Source organism: Trichophyton rubrum (genome assembly GCF_000151425.1).
Source record: "Trichophyton rubrum CBS 118892 genomic scaffold supercont2.12, whole genome shotgun sequence".
In the NCBI taxonomy this organism is placed as follows: Eukaryota; Fungi; Ascomycota; class Eurotiomycetes; order Onygenales; family Arthrodermataceae; genus Trichophyton; species Trichophyton rubrum.
Genome location: NW_003456417.1, coordinates 357,256 through 374,026, shown reverse-complemented (window position 1 = coordinate 374,026; position 16,771 = coordinate 357,256). Strand labels below are relative to the sequence as shown.

The 16,771-nt window shown below is 50.4% G+C and overlaps 6 protein-coding genes across 7 annotated transcripts; 3 read left to right on the top strand and 3 right to left on the bottom strand.

Annotated features, from left to right (window-relative positions):
* The first annotated feature begins 63 nt into the window (after nucleotides 1-63).
* TERG_12656 (uncharacterized protein) lies at nucleotides 64-2,516 on the top strand. Its single transcript, XM_047751586.1, has 2 exons — nucleotides 64-1,274; nucleotides 1,355-2,516. The coding sequence occupies exons 1-2, from the start codon at nucleotides 638-640 to the stop codon at nucleotides 1,885-1,887; spliced, it is 1,170 nt and encodes a 389-aa protein (XP_047607487.1). The 5' UTR covers nucleotides 64-637; the 3' UTR covers nucleotides 1,888-2,516.
* Nucleotides 2,517-3,059: 543 nt separating this feature from the next.
* TERG_08191 (uncharacterized protein) lies at nucleotides 3,060-4,616 on the top strand (the record flags this gene model as incomplete). The annotated part of the gene is made up of 3 exons (XM_003231358.2): nucleotides 3,060-3,470; nucleotides 3,541-4,072; nucleotides 4,140-4,616. Exons 1-3 carry the CDS (start codon nucleotides 3,199-3,201, stop codon nucleotides 4,614-4,616), a joined length of 1,281 nt encoding a protein of 426 aa, XP_003231406.2. The 5' UTR covers nucleotides 3,060-3,198.
* A 1,066-nt stretch (nucleotides 4,617-5,682) lies between these two features.
* On the top strand, nucleotides 5,683-6,147 carry TERG_08190 (uncharacterized protein; the record flags this gene model as incomplete). Its single annotated transcript, XM_003231357.1, has 2 exons — nucleotides 5,683-5,792; nucleotides 5,847-6,147. The coding sequence occupies 2 exons, from the start codon at nucleotides 5,683-5,685 to the stop codon at nucleotides 6,145-6,147; spliced, it is 411 nt and encodes a 136-aa protein (XP_003231405.1).
* Nucleotides 6,148-6,970: 823 nt separating this feature from the next.
* Nucleotides 6,971-10,421, bottom strand: TERG_08189 (CMGC/CLK protein kinase). The gene is made up of 6 exons (XM_003231356.2): nucleotides 8,864-10,421; nucleotides 8,694-8,775; nucleotides 8,285-8,632; nucleotides 7,768-8,230; nucleotides 7,621-7,708; nucleotides 6,971-7,554 (listed from the first exon to the last, which is right to left on the bottom strand). The coding sequence occupies exons 1-6, from the start codon at nucleotides 9,695-9,697 to the stop codon at nucleotides 7,366-7,368; spliced, it is 2,004 nt and encodes a 667-aa protein (XP_003231404.1). The 5' UTR covers nucleotides 9,698-10,421; the 3' UTR covers nucleotides 6,971-7,365.
* An 845-nt stretch (nucleotides 10,422-11,266) lies between these two features.
* TERG_08188 (uncharacterized protein) lies at nucleotides 11,267-12,868 on the bottom strand (the record flags this gene model as incomplete). The annotated part of the gene is made up of 5 exons (XM_003231355.2): nucleotides 11,267-11,597; nucleotides 11,654-12,188; nucleotides 12,269-12,363; nucleotides 12,425-12,558; nucleotides 12,759-12,868. 5 exons carry the CDS (start codon nucleotides 12,866-12,868, stop codon nucleotides 11,449-11,451), a joined length of 1,023 nt encoding a protein of 340 aa, XP_003231403.1. The 3' UTR covers nucleotides 11,267-11,448.
* A 465-nt stretch (nucleotides 12,869-13,333) lies between these two features.
* TERG_08187 (uncharacterized protein) lies at nucleotides 13,334-16,452 on the bottom strand (the record flags this gene model as incomplete). 2 transcript variants are annotated; one of them, XM_047748904.1, is made up of 5 exons in its annotated part: nucleotides 16,243-16,418; nucleotides 15,916-16,109; nucleotides 13,860-15,820; nucleotides 13,522-13,784; nucleotides 13,334-13,453 (listed from the first exon to the last, which is right to left on the bottom strand). In XM_047748904.1, the coding sequence occupies exons 1-3, from the start codon at nucleotides 16,266-16,268 to the stop codon at nucleotides 14,013-14,015; spliced, it is 2,028 nt and encodes a 675-aa protein (XP_047604895.1). In that variant the 5' UTR covers nucleotides 16,269-16,418. The 2 variants fall into 2 exon arrangements, with proteins under 2 accessions (XP_047604895.1, XP_047607486.1); XM_047750544.1 differs by lacking the exons at nucleotides 13,334-13,453; nucleotides 13,522-13,784 and having other exon boundaries at nucleotides 14,013-15,820; nucleotides 15,916-16,452.
* Nucleotides 16,453-16,771: the final 319 nt, after the last annotated feature.

Here is a 16,771-nt window from a genome sequence, read left to right as displayed (position 1 = left end):
TACTGGAGCCGACACCCAGAATTACAGAAAGTTCCCATTTACTATATTGGAAACATGGCTCGTCGGTGTATGGTTGTGTATCAAACATACATCGGAGCTATGAATGAGAACATAAAACGGCTGTTCCGCCAACGCATGGCCGAGGCTGAAGCTAGAGGAGACAAGAGTGTCACCGCTGGCCCCTGGGATTTCCGTTTTGTTCGAAGTCTAAGGAACCTCGACCGTTTTGAAGATGTTGGAGGATGCGTAATGCTTGCTTCTCCCGGTATGCTCCAAACCGGAACCAGCAGAGAGCTTCTAGAGCGGTGGGCACCAAATGAACGCAATGGTGTCATCATGACAGGTTACAGCGTTGAGGGTACCATGGGAAAACAGATAATCAATGAGCCCGAACAGATACCAGCTGTTATGAGCGCCAAAAATGCTGCAGGCCCTAGTGATGATCAGAAAATCATGATTCAGCGAAGGTGTACCGTCGATGAGATTAGTTTTGCTGCCCACGTTGACGGTGTGGAGAATAGGGAATTTATCGAATCAGTCGCTGCCCCCGTCGTCGTAAGTTAACACGCATCTTGAATTTAGCTCCTGAAGCTAATGTATAACACTACAGATCCTTGTTCATGGAGAGAAACACCAAATGATGAGGCTGAAATCCAAACTTTTGAGTTTGAATGTAGACAAAGAAGTAAAGGTCAAAGTCTACACTCCTGCAAACTGTGATGAAGTCCGTATCCCATTCATGGTTGACAAGGTTGCCAGAGTCGTCGGTCGACTTGCAGAGACTTCACCACCCATAGGCCAAGATGATTCTCGATTAATGGATGGCGTTCTCGTCCAGAATGGCTTCAAATTATCGATGATGGCCTCTGACGACCTTAGAGAATATGCCGGACTCACTACAACCATGGTTACTTGCAAACAGTATATTACCCTCAGCACCGCAAGTATTGATCTTATACGCTGGGCGTTAGAGAGTACCTTCGGTCTGATCGAAGAGATCAACTCGCCATCGAGTGAAGCCGTGAAGGGCTCTAATGGCGATGCAAGCGAAACGCAGGATGACTCGGTAATCAAAAAAGGTGAAGAAGCGGACGAGGAGATACCTTCTAGAGAACTAACCACATACCTAATAATGGGCTGTGTCTTCGTGAAGTATAATCCACAACGGCGCGAAGTTGAGGTAGAATGGGAAGGCAATATGATGAATGATGGTGTTGCCGATGCTGTTATGGCAGTATTGCTCACAGTTGAAAGTAGCCCCGCAGCTGTTAAACGTGAGTATTAAGTATCCCCCCTTTTCGATGCCGGCTGGTTCGTCTAAAACAGCAGAAATTTATTGATTTGACGATAATAGGTTCGAGTAAAAATAAGCAGTGCCATAACCATGCGCCGCCACTCCCAAGCAATCCCCATTCTCAGCTCACTCCTGACGAGCGTTTTATGCGTCTATGTATGATCCTGGAGGCCCAGTTTGGGTCGGAAATTGCTGCCATCGAACGCCCGAAATTAAAATACCATGGAGGTCGGAAAGAAAGATTTCCATCTGCAGCCGAGGACGCAAGTAAGGTCGACACTCCTGACATTGATGAACCCGAAGATGAAGAGGAACTCCGAGAAATGGAAGAGCTAGAGCTAGCCCGTCTACAGTCTCTCGGCATACCTGTACCCGGGATTGAAATTAAGGTTGATAACCACGTTGCTCGCGTCTGGCTTGAGACACTCGAGGTTGAGTGTTCCTACCCTGTGTTAAGGGACCGTGTTAGGGTGGTGGTCGAGAGGGCGGTTGAAACCGTTGCCGACATGTGGAATACGAAAGCTGGTAGTACCATGCCAGTCAAGGGTATTCCAAATGGGTCTAACACGATAAAGACCGAGCAGGTTGTTTAGTTCGCTCATCCGCTCCCTCGATTTCTCTTCAGGTTAGCCGCCCAAGTTTGAGTTTCTTCCATTTTACCACAGATACGGGAGTTCCGGAGACTTGGATAGAGTAACCATTCTCTACTGTATTAATATAACCTGGCTACATTGAAAACATTGACATGTCGTTTGGCCTTTTTTCTCGACCTTCCCATGCCAGCCAACAGCTACAGGGCCAACACTGTAATAATTATTATTGGTAAGAGACAAGATGCCCACGTACAAGCTAATGCCAAAATATAATACCCATCTCTTCAATCATCTCTTCTCTCTCTCTCTCGGTTTACTATCCTCGTCTCGCAGTTAAATAACGTTAATTGAACAATTTAAGGTTCATGCATATTATTAATCAACTTGAATTGGGCACGTGATACAACGGTTAATATATTATCCGTTCCGCCATTTGCCGCGCGGGACGGATCGCTCTGATTGGCTAACTCAAAGTAGCAACTCCTCGCGTTTCTTCTGGTCGATCAATCAAAACCGTTACTTGGATATCGACACTCGTTTTCCCTACATTTATATAGTGCTGACTCCTGGAGCTCATGGCAATGCTATCTCTGCGCCAGCTTCATTGATCTTCAGGCCTCTATGGAGCATGTGTAAGGCGAGCCAAGGCAACCATCTACGAAAGGAGAAGATACCCGATAGGCTGTGACACCTCAGCGTGGCTGGCGGATGCAATCGCAATCAGCCCCGGGCTGCAGACTGGTTGGCTGGAGCTCGCTGATCGCCAGGCCCCTAACCTCTTGCTGATCTGTTCATTTTTGAGTCGAACAAATGACGAAAATTTCTACCCCGTACGGAAGGGTCATAATCCCTGGGGATATATTATCTCCAAACACCTAACAGAGAGTATTCGATGCAAGTACTCCAAGCAGAGAATTAGCCCGGTTCTAGATTGAGATCAACAATCTTGCATCAAGCAGAACAACCCTCGTCTCTGTTTCTTATTCTAGCCAACGCTCATCCTCTGATTCTTCTGCTCTTTCTGATATGCCACTCAAGAGCAATCACAGGACACCGCTGCTGGCTGTCCACACACGGCCTCGCAGAAACAATACCACACGTTGCACCAGCCTATGGCGGCCCATTGGGTTCGTTTTGTGGGTTGTCCTCGCTGCTACTGTTATCATATTTCTCGCTAGGAGAGACACGCGCTCGCTATCATTATGCCTATCGGATGCCGGCGTTTCGTACGTAGTGGAAGGTTCGAAGGATTGGAATGAAAGGATATCGCCCTGGAACATTCGCGTGAGATATACACCGGCGGCTGTTGCAATGCCGCGTAGTATCGAGCAGGTTCAGGCTGCTGTGCTATGTGGGATAAATCATCAATTGCGCATCAGCGCTAAAGGAGGCGGTCACAGTTCCGGGTCCTATAGTCTTGGGGGCGAAAATGGCCATCTTGTTATTGACTTCGAGCAGATGGACCAGGTAATCCTTTCCGATAACCACACTGCTATCATCCAGCCTGGAGCGCGGCTGGGACACGTCTCTGTAGAATTGTTCAATCAAGGCCAGAGAGCAATCCCCCACGGAACCTGCCCCGGGTATGTTATCTGTTCTTGGATGAAAGAAATGAAGTGAGATCAATTTGGAGGCTGTAGCTAACCGAAAAAGAGTTGGTATCTCCGGGCATGTCTTGCACGGCGGATACGGCAGGGCTTCACGCACTCACGGCCTTACTCTGGACTGGTTAAAGAGTGCCAAGGTGATTCTATCTGACGGCTCCATAGCACATTGCTCTGCGACAGACAATACAGATCTCTTCTGGGCAATACGAGGCGCTGGGTCGTCCTTTGGCATCGTCACCGAATTCGAGTTTGACACATTCAGGCCACCAGAAAATGTCACTGTTTTCGCCATCGACATGCCCTGGAGCGAATCAGGCGTGGCTGAATCCCTGAAGGCAGTGCAGAGTCTTTCATTGACGGCTCGGGAGGAGCTTAACCTTGCCTTTGATGTGACCGCATCTAGCCAGGCCATTCGCGGGTTGTACTTCGGCGATGAACATGGACTCGTTCAAGCACTACAGCCCCTCTTGACCAATCTCAAAACACAATTGTCTGACGTTAAGTCTGTCAGTTGGCTGGAGGGACTAGAGTATTTTGCAGAAGGTGAACCATTGGTCCGGCCGCAACCATACAATGTGGTATGTCCGTCGACACAAAGGATTATACTTTCAGCAATAGGCCATTGTAGTACTAACATTATCTTAGCATACAACAACTTATACGAGCAGCCTCACAACTCCCCCACTGACTGACGAGCAGGTTAATGCGTTAGTATTGACCCTCTTTACCAACATTAATGACACTAATGCACGTCATTCATGGGATGTACTTTTTGAGTTGCACGGTGGCCCAAAGTCAGCGGTTTCCCAGACTGACTTAGCCGCTACATCTTATGCCCAGCGTGACAAGTTCCTGCTCTGGCAGCTCAATGCTTTTGGAGAGGATGGAAATCTACCCCGTGAGAGTTTTGTATTCCTCAAGCAAATCATGGACAGTGTTACACAGTCCATGGTAGACGGAGATTGGGGCATGTATGCCAATTCTATCGACACCCAACTCGATGGCAATACAGCACAGAAGCTATATTGGGGAGATAACCTACCTCGACTACGGAAAATCAAAGCGCGACTTGATCCTAGCAACGTGTTTTGGAATCCCCAGGGTATATCTCCGTCGGTCTAAGCCCCGACTTCGCCGACTGGGCCCAGGGCCCGAAGTATGTCGGTTATTGCAATAACCTACAGTTCTAGGCCAGAAAGAAATTTCATCGGATAAGGACAACAGTACAAGGCTTCTAGGTGCTACTATGTACATTGATCTTCAACATGTGTGATATCTTGCAGCCGGCGGGCGGTTATATGATCCAACCCGAGACACCCCTCAATTGTTGGCTGAGTACCCATTCCATACCATATAGTCCTGTGATAAATCGATGGGTATACAGACACCAGATATACATACAACTACATACCAATTGTCACACACTCCTCACCATGGCCATTAGACTATATATCCTTTAACGACACCTCCTAGTATCTCTCATCTACAAGAAGCTGTCCGCTATATTGCTCCAGACAATTGTGTGGCAAGGCACAGTCGCGCGAGTGACGATCGAGTACAACTCGGAAGCAAGGTCAAGACATTGGTTCTTGAATATGTTCTTTGCCCTGCAGCAGATAGACAAAGGGATTATCGTATGAACCCAATTCCCAACAGCCCATGCAGATTATTCATTGGTGATCAGACCTAGATATTCCATCTCAAGTCACAGAACGCGGATGCACGTCTAATAGCCGTCTCTCTGTGGGGTGCAATGCCAGATACGGAGCTAGAAAATGATATCTCCTTACATCTCCGTCTTGAATTCTCTTGCTTGGCAGTCGCGCTTCATCTCATCTCGGTTGCTAAAGACCTGGTACTTGCGTGAATTGTTCGCCATGTGGGCTTCGTGATGCATGTCATGGGCGCCGAGAACCATCTCTGATATCCCGAAATATTTACCTCAACAATGAAGCCAGCCGGATGCAATTACCTTTCGGCAGGGGGATATCACGGCAAGTATTGATCTAACAAACATGATGGAATCACTGGGTCTTTTACGATGACATGGAATAGATTGAAATATAAAAGGGGCAATGGATTCCAAGAACATATGATGATTTTGAAGCATTGAGAATCACCAGCACCACTATCATCACCATCACTTCCCTCACTCGATAAAATCAAAGCTTTTACCAGCTCGATCAAGATGGTCGTCAAGTCATTTTATGCGCTCTCTCTCCTTGCGGTCTGTGGCATCGTCTCAGGTCTCCCCGCCGACATCCAGACTAAAGTTTCTCCTACCACCACCCTTGATTCGTGAGTTAGCTCCGAATTCTGTCTTCGATTACCAATGTCTAACATTACTGGAAGGTCCGGGAGGGGAACTATATACTATCAGATGGGGGCAGCAGGCTCATGTGGCGCAGTGCACGGAGATGGAGACTACATCGTTGCTCTAGGCCCCAATTACATGAAAGGCCCTAAGAGCCCTTACTGTGGTAGACGTATATCTGCTAAGAACACCAGCAATGGAAAGACTGTTACCGTCACTGTGGCTGATACCTGTCCAACTTGCGGACCTGGAGATATTGACTTTGCCCTTGGCCCATGGAATGCCTTGACCAACAATGCTTCCCCTGGAGTTTTCCCTCTCTCCTGGTATGTGCTATAGTCTGATTAATTCTTCGGAGGTAATTCCTGATCACTTTCATATAACTAACTCACATATAGGCATTTCTCCTGAGCGGTCTTGAGAAGAAGACTTGAGAGGATAAAGATAAGGGTATAGTCGATGCAGTTGTGAATGGTTTCCTTGGCTCCCTGGTGGACAGAAGGATTTATGGTTATATAACTTCGGTTCTTTTTCAGTCGTTTCAGCCGTCAAATTCAATCTACCGATGTGCACATCACTCTTGAGTTCTTTGATAATCATTATCACATCTTATAAGTTGTGGATCGTAAACTTGACTCGTAGCATTATGATCAAGTCTTCAGTTCTAACAAAAAGTAAAATCAGACCTACCTGTAACTATCGACGAAGATATACCTCATTATACCACACAACCTTAATACCGCGTCTAGGGTAATACGAAAAGACGCTCACAAATTAAAGTCTAGTATGAAAAAAAAGGACACCATGGGAATCGGCAACCGCAGTATTTGCAGAACGTGCCCGTAGCAAGGCACAGCATATATACTCTTTTTAATCAAAAAAGGAGAGATTTAATAATATGAAAGTAAAGTCGTCTTCATTAATCCACCTCAAACAAGGAAACTGAAGTCCTCCACCGCAGCCCTCGTATCTCTCTCCCGTTCCCCATACCACCCATCATACCTAGCTAATATAAACGCCAAATGGAGAGCGGTCATATTTCCCGGATCATGAAAGGACAAAGAGTATTTGGCGTAGATGTAAGAGCACCAAGCATCGCCGAATCATCAAGGAAATTGACACAAAATCAACAGGAACAAAAAGAAGTACGACAGGAGAGGGGAAAAAAAAAAAAAAAAAAATGAAAAGCAAAGTCAAAAAATAGCGTCTAAGGTGACATAAAAAGTAATAAACAAGAAGACAAAGGTTAAGTAAGTGGAAAAGAGAGGCCACTGGTGTTAACTGTCCGGTACTTATGTGATATAACAGTTCACTGACACAGTCGGCTTCCAAAAAAAAAAAATGAGAGAAAGAAGGAGAGAGTAAGTGTCTGGCATTTAGAGGGAGGAATATATGGTATCAGCCGGCACGAGAATTATATGGGCAAATGCTCCGTGGAATAAGAGGGAGAAAAGAATTTAGTAATAAAGAGTAAAAGATAAACACTGATATATTTGGGGGAGATAGGTAGGGCTTATTCGGAACGGTGTAAACGGTGGTGGGATTAGTGAGGCAATCTCAGGCCCCACGCTGCTGCTCCTGGCGGATTCGGACTGCCTCGGTACCATCGTCGATGATAGTATCCTTGAACCATGGGTGCTTGAGGGCCTCTTTGGCAGTAATGCGAACCTTGGGATCATAGACGAAGATGCGGCGAAGCAGGTCAAGGAATTGTTTGTTAAAGGAGGTTGTTGCAGGAATGAATTCCTATCAGGCTGTTTGTTAGCATGATCATCTAGTGAGTAGAACCTGAGCAACTTGCTGCAAACTTACGTGAAGTTGTTTCATTGCTTTTACGTATTTTCTTGACGCTCTAGAGGTATCTTCATTTGGATAGTCAAGTTTGGTGCGGTTGAAGTATCTAGAAGAGTTATAATTAGTATGGAAAAATTCTACGCAGAGGCGAGGCGGTAGACGTACTTAGCAGCAGAATCGGCACCGTGTCCGTTACGGCCTTGTAGAACTTGTCTGACAAGCTTTGGATCTATTTTACCGCCACAAACGCTCTCCATCATGGCGAGGTGCTCGAGGTTGTCGTGCGTCTGGAAGAGGGCATCTCCGGTGAAGAACTCAACCAAGATACAGCCTATACTCCAGATATCGCAGGGGAAGCTCCATCCAAGATTGAGGATAATCTCAGGGGCACGGTAATGCCGAGTCGAAACCACGGAAGAATGATATTCATCGTCAAAGGTCGCAGACCCGAAGTCTATTAGACGAATCTCGCTGTCGAGCAGGACACGTCGTTGCCGAGCGGTCCTCGAGGTTGTGTGAGAGGAAGAGGGGATGGTTCGGTTATATGTAAACGTCTGGTAAGCATTGCTGACGAGAAGAATATTTTCAGGTTTCAAATCGGTGTGTATAAGGTTGACATCGTGTAGAACTAGAGTTGAGTCAGTAAGGATGTATCTAGCGGTGGATAAGATGATTCACTTACAGGCAACACTGGTGAAAAGTTGTCTAGCGAAGTTTTGGATTTGGCTGCTTGGGAATGGGACGAAGGAGTTTGCTTTTAGGAAATCAAACACACTCTGGCCCAGCAAGTCGGTAACGATGCAGATGTGGTTTCTGAAATCGAAACAGTCCCGAAGATGGATACACCGATTTCTATTGGTTTCGTCGTTGGACGCGAGAGTTGATAGGACTCGAAGTTCGATCCGAGAGGCATCACGGTATTTCTGGACCGATCTGATGATCTTCACTGCACAGCGAGTCTTTCTTTGTCTATCATATGCCTCCACGACCTTGCCAAATGTCCCTTGGCCTAGAAGGCGAATAATTGAGTCTAGCCGGGAATAAACTGTTAGTTCTGCGAAATGACTAGGGACATCAACGGGGAAACGTACATTTGTCGGTGAGATTGGTATCCGGGTTGACGATGTAATGTCCATCTTCATCGTCGATCTTCTGGTTTTTATTCGCGTTGTACTATCCAAAAAAAGGCATTAGTAATGTTTTTTGATGTGGTATGCGATAATGCAATGTGATGCAGGCTAGGATGGGAAGGGGATCATACATCGCGGATGACCGGGACAACGACATCTTTGGCCTTGATGGGCGGCTTTGGAGGAGGAATATAGCTGCTGAAGGCATCGCCAACGGTCTCGAGTTCTCTTCGTTTCAATTCATCACGTGCAGCCTTACGTGTCACGACTCGCTTCCGCTTCTGGCCGACAGCGACATCATCAAGGTAGGCGTTGTTGGCTGCAGAACCGCTAGCCTGCGAGCCAAGTGAGGTGGGAGCGGTGGTATGAATAGAGGCGGTGCGGTCGGTTGACATTGAAGGCGCCGCAGACGAGCCCTCGCCGTATTTTTGGGAGGAGGCAGAGTAGGTAGGGCGTTCGTAGTAGACGTCGACGCCTGAACTGGCGTCGGTCCTTCGTTTCTTGTTTGCCGGCAGGTTGGAAGAAGAGGCAGAGGGGGCAACACGGGGTGCAGTCCTGGTGGATGATGTCACTGCAGAAGCAGAGACGGGCACAGCATCGTTGTTTGTATTATCGTCATCATCGTCGTCGTCAATAACAATTATCTCCTTGGGGACGCCGTTCTTATAAAACTCTCCCCAGTCTGGCTGTTTCCGCCGACTGTGGGCAGTCGGGAGGACCGTGGGTGTGCTGTAGGAGGCCATGGAAGGCACTGGAGCGGTCGTTTTGGGCGTGGATGCTAGCGAAAGGCCGTTGGTGGTCGACTGATGGTTGGACGTGTAGCTGAAGGGGTTTGCAAGCGCATTGCTCGCCGCTGACGCGGTGGGGAACGACTGGGGATTAGGCTGGTGGTATACTTGATGACGGGAGTATCCGTAACGCTGGTGAGATGGATGGGTTGCCGTAGCAGTAGAAGGGGTCGACATGGCGAAGTTCCCCCTAAAACCGGAGCTGCCGGCCACGGAAAACGGGGTGGTATAATTTTTCTCTCTCCTTCTGGCGAGATCCAGGGAGCGATGTGACAGCAGGGTCTACACACACAAGGCCCGGAGCTGAAGGGGAAGATGAATCGACAAAGGAAAACCCCCTGGAGCAAAAAGAAGAAGGTGTGAGAAGAAAGTGAGAGGGCAGGATCTCGCAGCCGTTCGAAGGCGAAGGCGAAGGCGAAGAGAAAGGCGTAGAAGGAAAAGAGCCGTTCGTAGGCTGGGTGTGGGTGTGGGTGTTGTGTGGTCGATGCGACGGGCGAAACGACACCAACGCCAGGGAGGGAAAAAAGCACTTTGGTCGGAAAGGGAGGATGTAAAAACGAACCTGAGCAGAAGACGAATGACTCTCCGTAGTTGTATCTCTCGAAAGGATGAAAGAGTCGTGTTTCTCAGACTTTTCCTGTCTCGCTGGTTCGCTCGCTGGTCCTCAGGGGAGCGCTGGTCTGGTCTGGTGGCGGTGGCAGCAGGAGGAAAAGCAGGGCCGACGCAGAAGGACTCAGGCGGTGCTCACAGGCGGGGGAAACAGGTCGAGGCAGTCATTGCGGCGGAGATCAGGGCGTCAGGGCGAGCATGAAGGCCGCAGAAGCGACTCTCGACGGTCAAGATCTCGTCGCCGTCCTCGTCGTCGCCTTTTTTCTTGTCTGGCGTTGTTGATGTTGCGAGGTTGAAGTTGGAGATTTTTTTTTTTTCCTCTTTTTGCGTCGACGTCGAAGGCGGCAACCCTTTTGGGGACGCGGCAGAAAGACGACGACGACAAGAAGACAACGACAAGAAGACAACGACAAGAAGACAACGACGATGAGGTTGACGACGGCGAGGTGTTTATTCTACTGTCTATGGGAGCAAAGAGGGATTCCCTGCTCGGCGTGGTGATGGTGGTCTGTTGGCTATATAAGGTGCTGGTGAGTCTACAACTACGAGTGCTAGGTCTTTCTGGCTACCGGAGAGAAGACGGACTGATCACAGCCACAGGTCACCTCCGTCCACGTCGTACGGCAAAGTCGAGGGCCCAGTGGCAGAGCCAGGCTGATCTCGGTCGTCGTAGACTGACGGAGAACCAGCAGGGACAGCGCCGTCACATGGACTGGCAGCGTCACCGGGTGGTGCTCCATCCCTGGTTCTGCTCGCCCTACGCCAGCAGAGAGAGCAGAGACCGTGATGTATAACCGTCATAGCCCGTGGATCCGGTCTTGTTGCCGGTGGTGATTTCCGTCGAAGTGGTGGTAGTATATATATCTCACGAGAACGCCGGGTGGCAAATATCTGACTACCCTTTTCGGTTCTCTCTTCGAACTACTCATTAGCCTGAGAGTTTAGGGATAAGAACATCAAGATCATGTCATTTATGATGCTGAGGCTGGTCATACCAACCTGGATAGTGGTCTAAGTCTGTCTATCAAACTTCAAATTTGCCAGAAATCCACCCGCCATGTCTGTCTGCTCAGCATGACAGGGCGAAACTCGCTCGGTGGGAAGGGAATCAGAATGAACAAGGTAAAAAAGGGACAACAATCTAGGACGCCTCGCTACGACTGGCCCGGGCCTGCAGTCAGCGAACCCAAATAGACAACATAGTCAGAAGAGAGAGAGAGGAAAAAAAAACAAGGCTCTGCAAATGTCATAAAGCCCGGGGAATAGCAGAAAATAGCAGAAAATATGAAAAAGGTTAAATGTCAAGCAAGGTGGTCCGGTTAGATGCCACGATTGAACTCAACTAGGCCGGTGCTTCCACCACGGCCCCAGAACTCTTCCTCCAGAGAGGATGCTTGCACGGCCTGGCGCTGGGGAAACGCGCCCAGGGCCAGAGGCAAGGCAAAGATGGATGTCGTTAGAATTAGGCCTGCAAGGCAAAGCGTTAGCATCACGGACTGTATACGCAAAAGGGGTGAGACTCACCCAAGTTGACTGGAAGAACCAGTCGTGGCCGGGTCTTGAGCCACTGCATCTGCTGCAGACGAACGAGTATCAATGGCGGCAGAACCATGATGGGAGTCGAGTTCAATACTCGGCTGATGGCCGTCTCGCCCACAGCCAGAGTAGCCGCCTTCTTACTCTTTCCGAGACTCTGCACCTCGGCGCCCTCACTCTTGACTTCTGCGCCCGCGCTCCTGTTCTTTGGCTCGGCGGGATAGACGTCAATGCCCTGTCTGATCTCCTCGCCGCGCATCAAGAAGACGTTTAGAGCACCGGCTGTAGCCACGGCAGCAAAGGGGACAAGACGGCCGAGTATCAGCTTTGTATTGGGCGCCACCTTGAGCCGTGGGACCATCGCATTGAGGCCCAGGGCAACAGAGCATGACGCCGAGACGGCCATCAGGTACGACTTGACCATGGCAGAGGTAGAAAGAGGAGTGGACTTGTTAGCATTGGCATTGTTGATAGCAACGTTAAGCGACTGGTTGCCTATCTGCCACAGAAGTGTTCCCGTTGTCTAATGGCTCGTCAGACCCAATTCATCCTTTACCCGAACAGAGTGAGAAAAAGAAAAGAGGCAACGAGGGGAAGACGTACGCCCAAGCCAGGTGTGAGCATGCCCGCCGTCACAATCAAGTTGGAGAGGACGAAACATGACATGCGAAAGGGGAAAAACACCGGTTCGCCAGTATCTATCGTCAATGTCAGATGCCGTACAGCCGACTCTGCCGAGTTAGATGCGATTCAACGTACCGGGATGAAGTGTTGAGTCTACCACTTTCTTCGCATGCCATAACTCCGGCGTCATGGACAGCAGCTGGCCGCCCTTATACGACTCAATCAGTTTCTTTGCGTTTTCCAGGCCATCTGCAGACACAAACAGGGTCCTACACGCAGGTTCCAGGGTAAACCAGTCAGCGACGCTTGACCAACACCGGGATTAATGACTCAGGACAAGGGACAACAAATAAAAAATAAAAAAAAGTCAGGTAACCGTCAGGGCTCCCCTACCGCCCAGGCGGACAGAAGGCTCCGGGCGGTTATCGACCTTCAATGTTTCCACGCATGTGCCCATAAAAAGACATACCTTGGATCGCATAGCTCTGCGGACTGCCTAACCCGACCCCAGTAAGTGCTTAGGTCATACTTGGATGCAGGGAGGTCCCGATTGCCGGAGGTCGAGGTCGACGCAGCCATCGCAAGATTGCAGGCGGGACAGAGTAGTTATCTCCTAGTTGTTCGGCTGTTCGACGGCAGCGATGGCTGGAGAGGACAACGACAGCAGGGACGAACAGCGAAAGGCGAGGGTGGGATGTTGTTTGTTCTTTCTTTCTCGTTGTCTGTCTTTCGCCTGCTGCGTCTTCGCTCTTGCGTTTTACTCACGCTTTTTTTTTTTTTACTTTTTCTAGCCGCGCGAAGCCAAGGCCACGTGAGCCGAAAGGCGGTGAAGGGTAATAGAGCCGAAGAGCCGGCAGAAAACCGGAAAAAGTTTAAAGCTTCCGGCGCTTATTTAGCCGCGAGCTAATCTTGAGATCGCGGCTATCTGTCGCCGATTTCGGTCTAGTGAGTCACATGATGCGGAGTTTAGGTACGCTTACGTCCGGGTGTTTATATACTTACAACACGCAAGGAAAATAAAGAAGAGACACAGTCGAGATAAAGACAGAAGGTTAGTTGTAATATCGGAAGATACAAGAGATATGTACAGAAGAAGGATGCAGCGTCGGCACATGCAAACGCTGGGGGGTATTGTAACACACGAGCAGGGAAGATCTAGGAGGGCTTGGTATAATGAGTAAGAGTTATATAAGGTGGGCTGGGGACTTGATAAAAAGGGTGGGGGGCATCACAAAGGAAAACGAAGAGTATACGAAACAAGATTATCGGATTATCATGCAGGTTGGAAGAGTCGATCTGTGTATACACGGCTTATTTGAAGCCGTAGGACTTGTGGGTGAGGGGGGAAGAGACATGGCCACCCCGGGCTCGCGGGTCGGGAGCTCGTTGCCGGCGGACGGGAGTCTGCACGCAATAAATACAGATGTATACGGGCGGCAGACTCTGTCGGTCAAGCCCAACACATCTTGTATGAAGCCAGTGGGTGCACGATTCACTACAACCCAAAAGAAGTCAGTCAGATTCAGTCGACGGGGCGGTTAGATATGTATTTAGTGAAGTGAGGTCTCACCATTGGATCATGAGGTGCCCACCGTTATTCCTCGAATTACACACACACCTTGTCCCTGTGCTAGGGTTGTTCTGGCGTTCCACGACGGGCGTAGGGGCGGTATCAGGGTCAGTCATCTTAGTTGGCGAGCTGGAGTCTCCGGCCCATGAGGACTCAGGGTATCCGACGAGCGGAGGCGAGGACCGCAGGGTGGCCATGGCCCAGTGACTGAGATGCTCGGGAGGCAGATGCATACCCTGATGTAGTTGCAGAAGTAGGGGCAGCGGTACCGGCAGCGGCTGACTGACGTTTACGTGCCTGGAGCACTTGCTTGAGAGCATGCTGGGCATGACCCGCATCGTCAGTTTCCTCCTCTTCATCATCTTCCTGAGTAGACTCCGAGTCGGTAATCGAGTAGTTTCGGGAATGACGACGACGTCCATCCCAAGCATCGAGCTGTTTACCCCTGCCGCGAGAAGTATCCGTCCAGCCGGGGTTGTACCCTGAATGCGAGGATCCCACTGTGGACGAACGAGACGAGCACTTGGAGTGCGGACGGGAAGACGAGGGTGTACCAGCAATGCGGGACCGACGAGGGGTGATATCAGGGAAATGATACGATGGATTCCGCACTCTGCCAAGTCGACGCTCTGAAGTATCTGATATGTCACTGTCACTCTCTGTGGAGAGCTCCTCGATGCTGATATCAGGGGACACATCGGGCAGTTGAGACTGAGAGTGTGCCGCCATTTTCATCTCAGTCGTGGCAATTCCGTCCTTTCCAACTTTGAGGACGAGAGACTCCATTGGCGCAGCCAGAGAGGCAGATCGTTGGAAAGAATGCATCTGCTTGAACGGCGAGGTGCGGCCCTTGGAGGGAGTCTTCCTCACTCCGCTTCCAGGAAGGGCGCCGGAGGTGGTGGATGAAAACGAAGCTTGGCGAGATACCGCCCCAGAATATGTCGTGATCCGTCTCGGCGGTGGTCTGCCAGGAGGCCGAGGAAGCGAAGCATAGGAGTCTTCATAGTTGGTAGCAGCACCAGCAACACCGGCATTAGCAGTCGTTCTGCGCGGATGGCCGACACTTCTCGTCCGTGATATCTTGCACAACCCCCTTTCCCGCTTGTCCCGCTCGGACTCTTCCGTTTGATAATGGTAGGGCTGGCGGTTCTCTATCCGGGGAGCATGGGGGGTGTATGAGTATGACGGGTCAGAAAAGCCGAATCGTCGAGCAGGCGAGCTAAGAAACATTGATGGGTCATCGTCTGGTGGTAGAGGCATACGGGGTGAAGCCGAGAAGGAAGAGTTGATACCGGCCCCCTGCTGTGCCTCGAGGTATCGTGGGTCTTGAGGAATACCCAAACCAACCCGTCTTCTCCCAATGGACTGGGTCACAGGCAACCTGGGAGTCTCCAACCCAATCTCACTCGCCGGATCAGCATCAAATACCTCCTCGACGGAGTGCTCCAGGGGACCCTGAGTGGATATGTCGAGGTTGCCATTGTTGTTGGTGTATGTAGCAGCAGAAGTGGCAGCATCAGCAGAAGAAGAAGCAGGGGTGTCATCATCCATCATAGCCGAGGGCGGAGGGATATTCTCCTGGTCCCATGGCATCGAGTATCGAGGGATAAAGGATGGTTCGGTGGCAGATGCACCGGCAACCCGGAACAGATCAGGGGTGCCCTGCAGGCCGTAGAAGTTGGGGGAGAGGCCGACGAAGCGGCTGGGGGTCTCGAGACGGTTAGGGTTGGGGTCTTGCACGGGCGTGGCAGCGTCATCAGTCGTTACATTCATAGCATCCAGCGTCCTTCTCCTCGAGGTGCTGGTGGGCGGCGGGGTCTGCATCGAGGCAGCCGAGCGGCTGGTGGCATCGACTCCGTCTGACATGTCTGGCCCTGAGCTGAAGATGGTGCTCAATGGCCTCGTCTTTCTCACGCTGCTGGAAGCCAGAGAGTCTCCCCCTTCAGCCTCTGGCAATTGGCCTATCAAAAGTTAGCGCACACACGTACTAGAAGTCCGGCCTGTAGATGATCGAAATAAATATATTCGAATATAAAAAGTCTAAATGCATACATACCTCGCTGGGGAGACGGCGAGGCCAGGTCAAAGCGGGGAGGAAACTTGACCAGCTCCGGGCTGGAGGCATAGGGGTCTGCAGTGTTCCATGTCACCCGCGGGTCGTAGAAGCTGGACTCGAGCTTCGGGGTCTCAAACGAGCTGGTCGTGGGCGTTCTCGTGGGCGTTTGAGGCTCAACATTAGGATCCGTAAAGCTGTAGAAGTGAGTAAAGGTGAAAAGAAACGAGAGTCAGAATCCGCCTATCCGTCTGCAAGACATGGATTTTTCCACTCCCCTTCGGCCCCTTGTCTCCCGTCACTCCGGGAGAGAGCAGATGTCGGACATACCTGTGGATAGGGTAGTCCCAATTCATAGCAGCAGATTACGCCCAGAGCAGCATGAGGCGAGACGAGCGGCAGACGAGGCCCCGACAAGCACCGGCACAACGCTCCAGGAGGTCAGGCTCAAGCCCGTCTCTACCGTCTGTACCGTCTCTGGCGGTCCCTTGTTTTTTTATGCCTGGTTCGAGGGTGGCCGTCGTGGTCGTTCGGAGGTGGGAGGTCGAAAGGCCAGTCAGGGACAAACGCAGCGGAGGAAGGATGGAAAAAATAAAGCCCTAGAGGAGAGTCAGCCAGTCAAGTCTCTACCATTAACGGGGCGACTAAGCAGATAGAGCAGCAAGGGGTGATATCACCTCGTTTGCAGCAAGCCGTTGGCCCCTTGCCCGTCTTTCTTCGGATTTGATTGAGGGCGAGGGAGAAAAGGGAGAAAGTCGGGAGAAAGAGAAAAAAAGGTCGACGCCGGGCAGGAAGAAGAAACGAAGGCGAAGACGAAGACGAGAAGAAGGACAGGCAGACGCAGGAGAAGAAGGCCAGG

Coding starts and splice junctions, on each gene's coding strand:
- TERG_12656 (XM_047751586.1), top strand. CDS start 638: ATGATGAGGCTGAAATCCAAACTTTTGAGTTTGAATGTAGACAAAGAA. Junction 1,275..1,354: donor TAGCCCCGCAGCTGTTAAAC/GTGAGTATTAAG, acceptor TGACGATAATAG/GTTCGAGTAAAAATAAGCAG.
- TERG_08189 (XM_003231356.2), bottom strand. CDS start 9,697: ATGTCGACCCCTTCTACTGCTACGGCAACCCATCCATCTCACCAGCGT. Junction 8,231..8,284: donor ACTTTTCACCAGTGTTGCCT/GTAAGTGAATCA, acceptor ACTCAACTCTAG/TTCTACACGATGTCAACCTT. Junction 7,709..7,767: donor GGTGCCGATTCTGCTGCTAA/GTACGTCTACCG, acceptor TAACTCTTCTAG/ATACTTCAACCGCACCAAAC.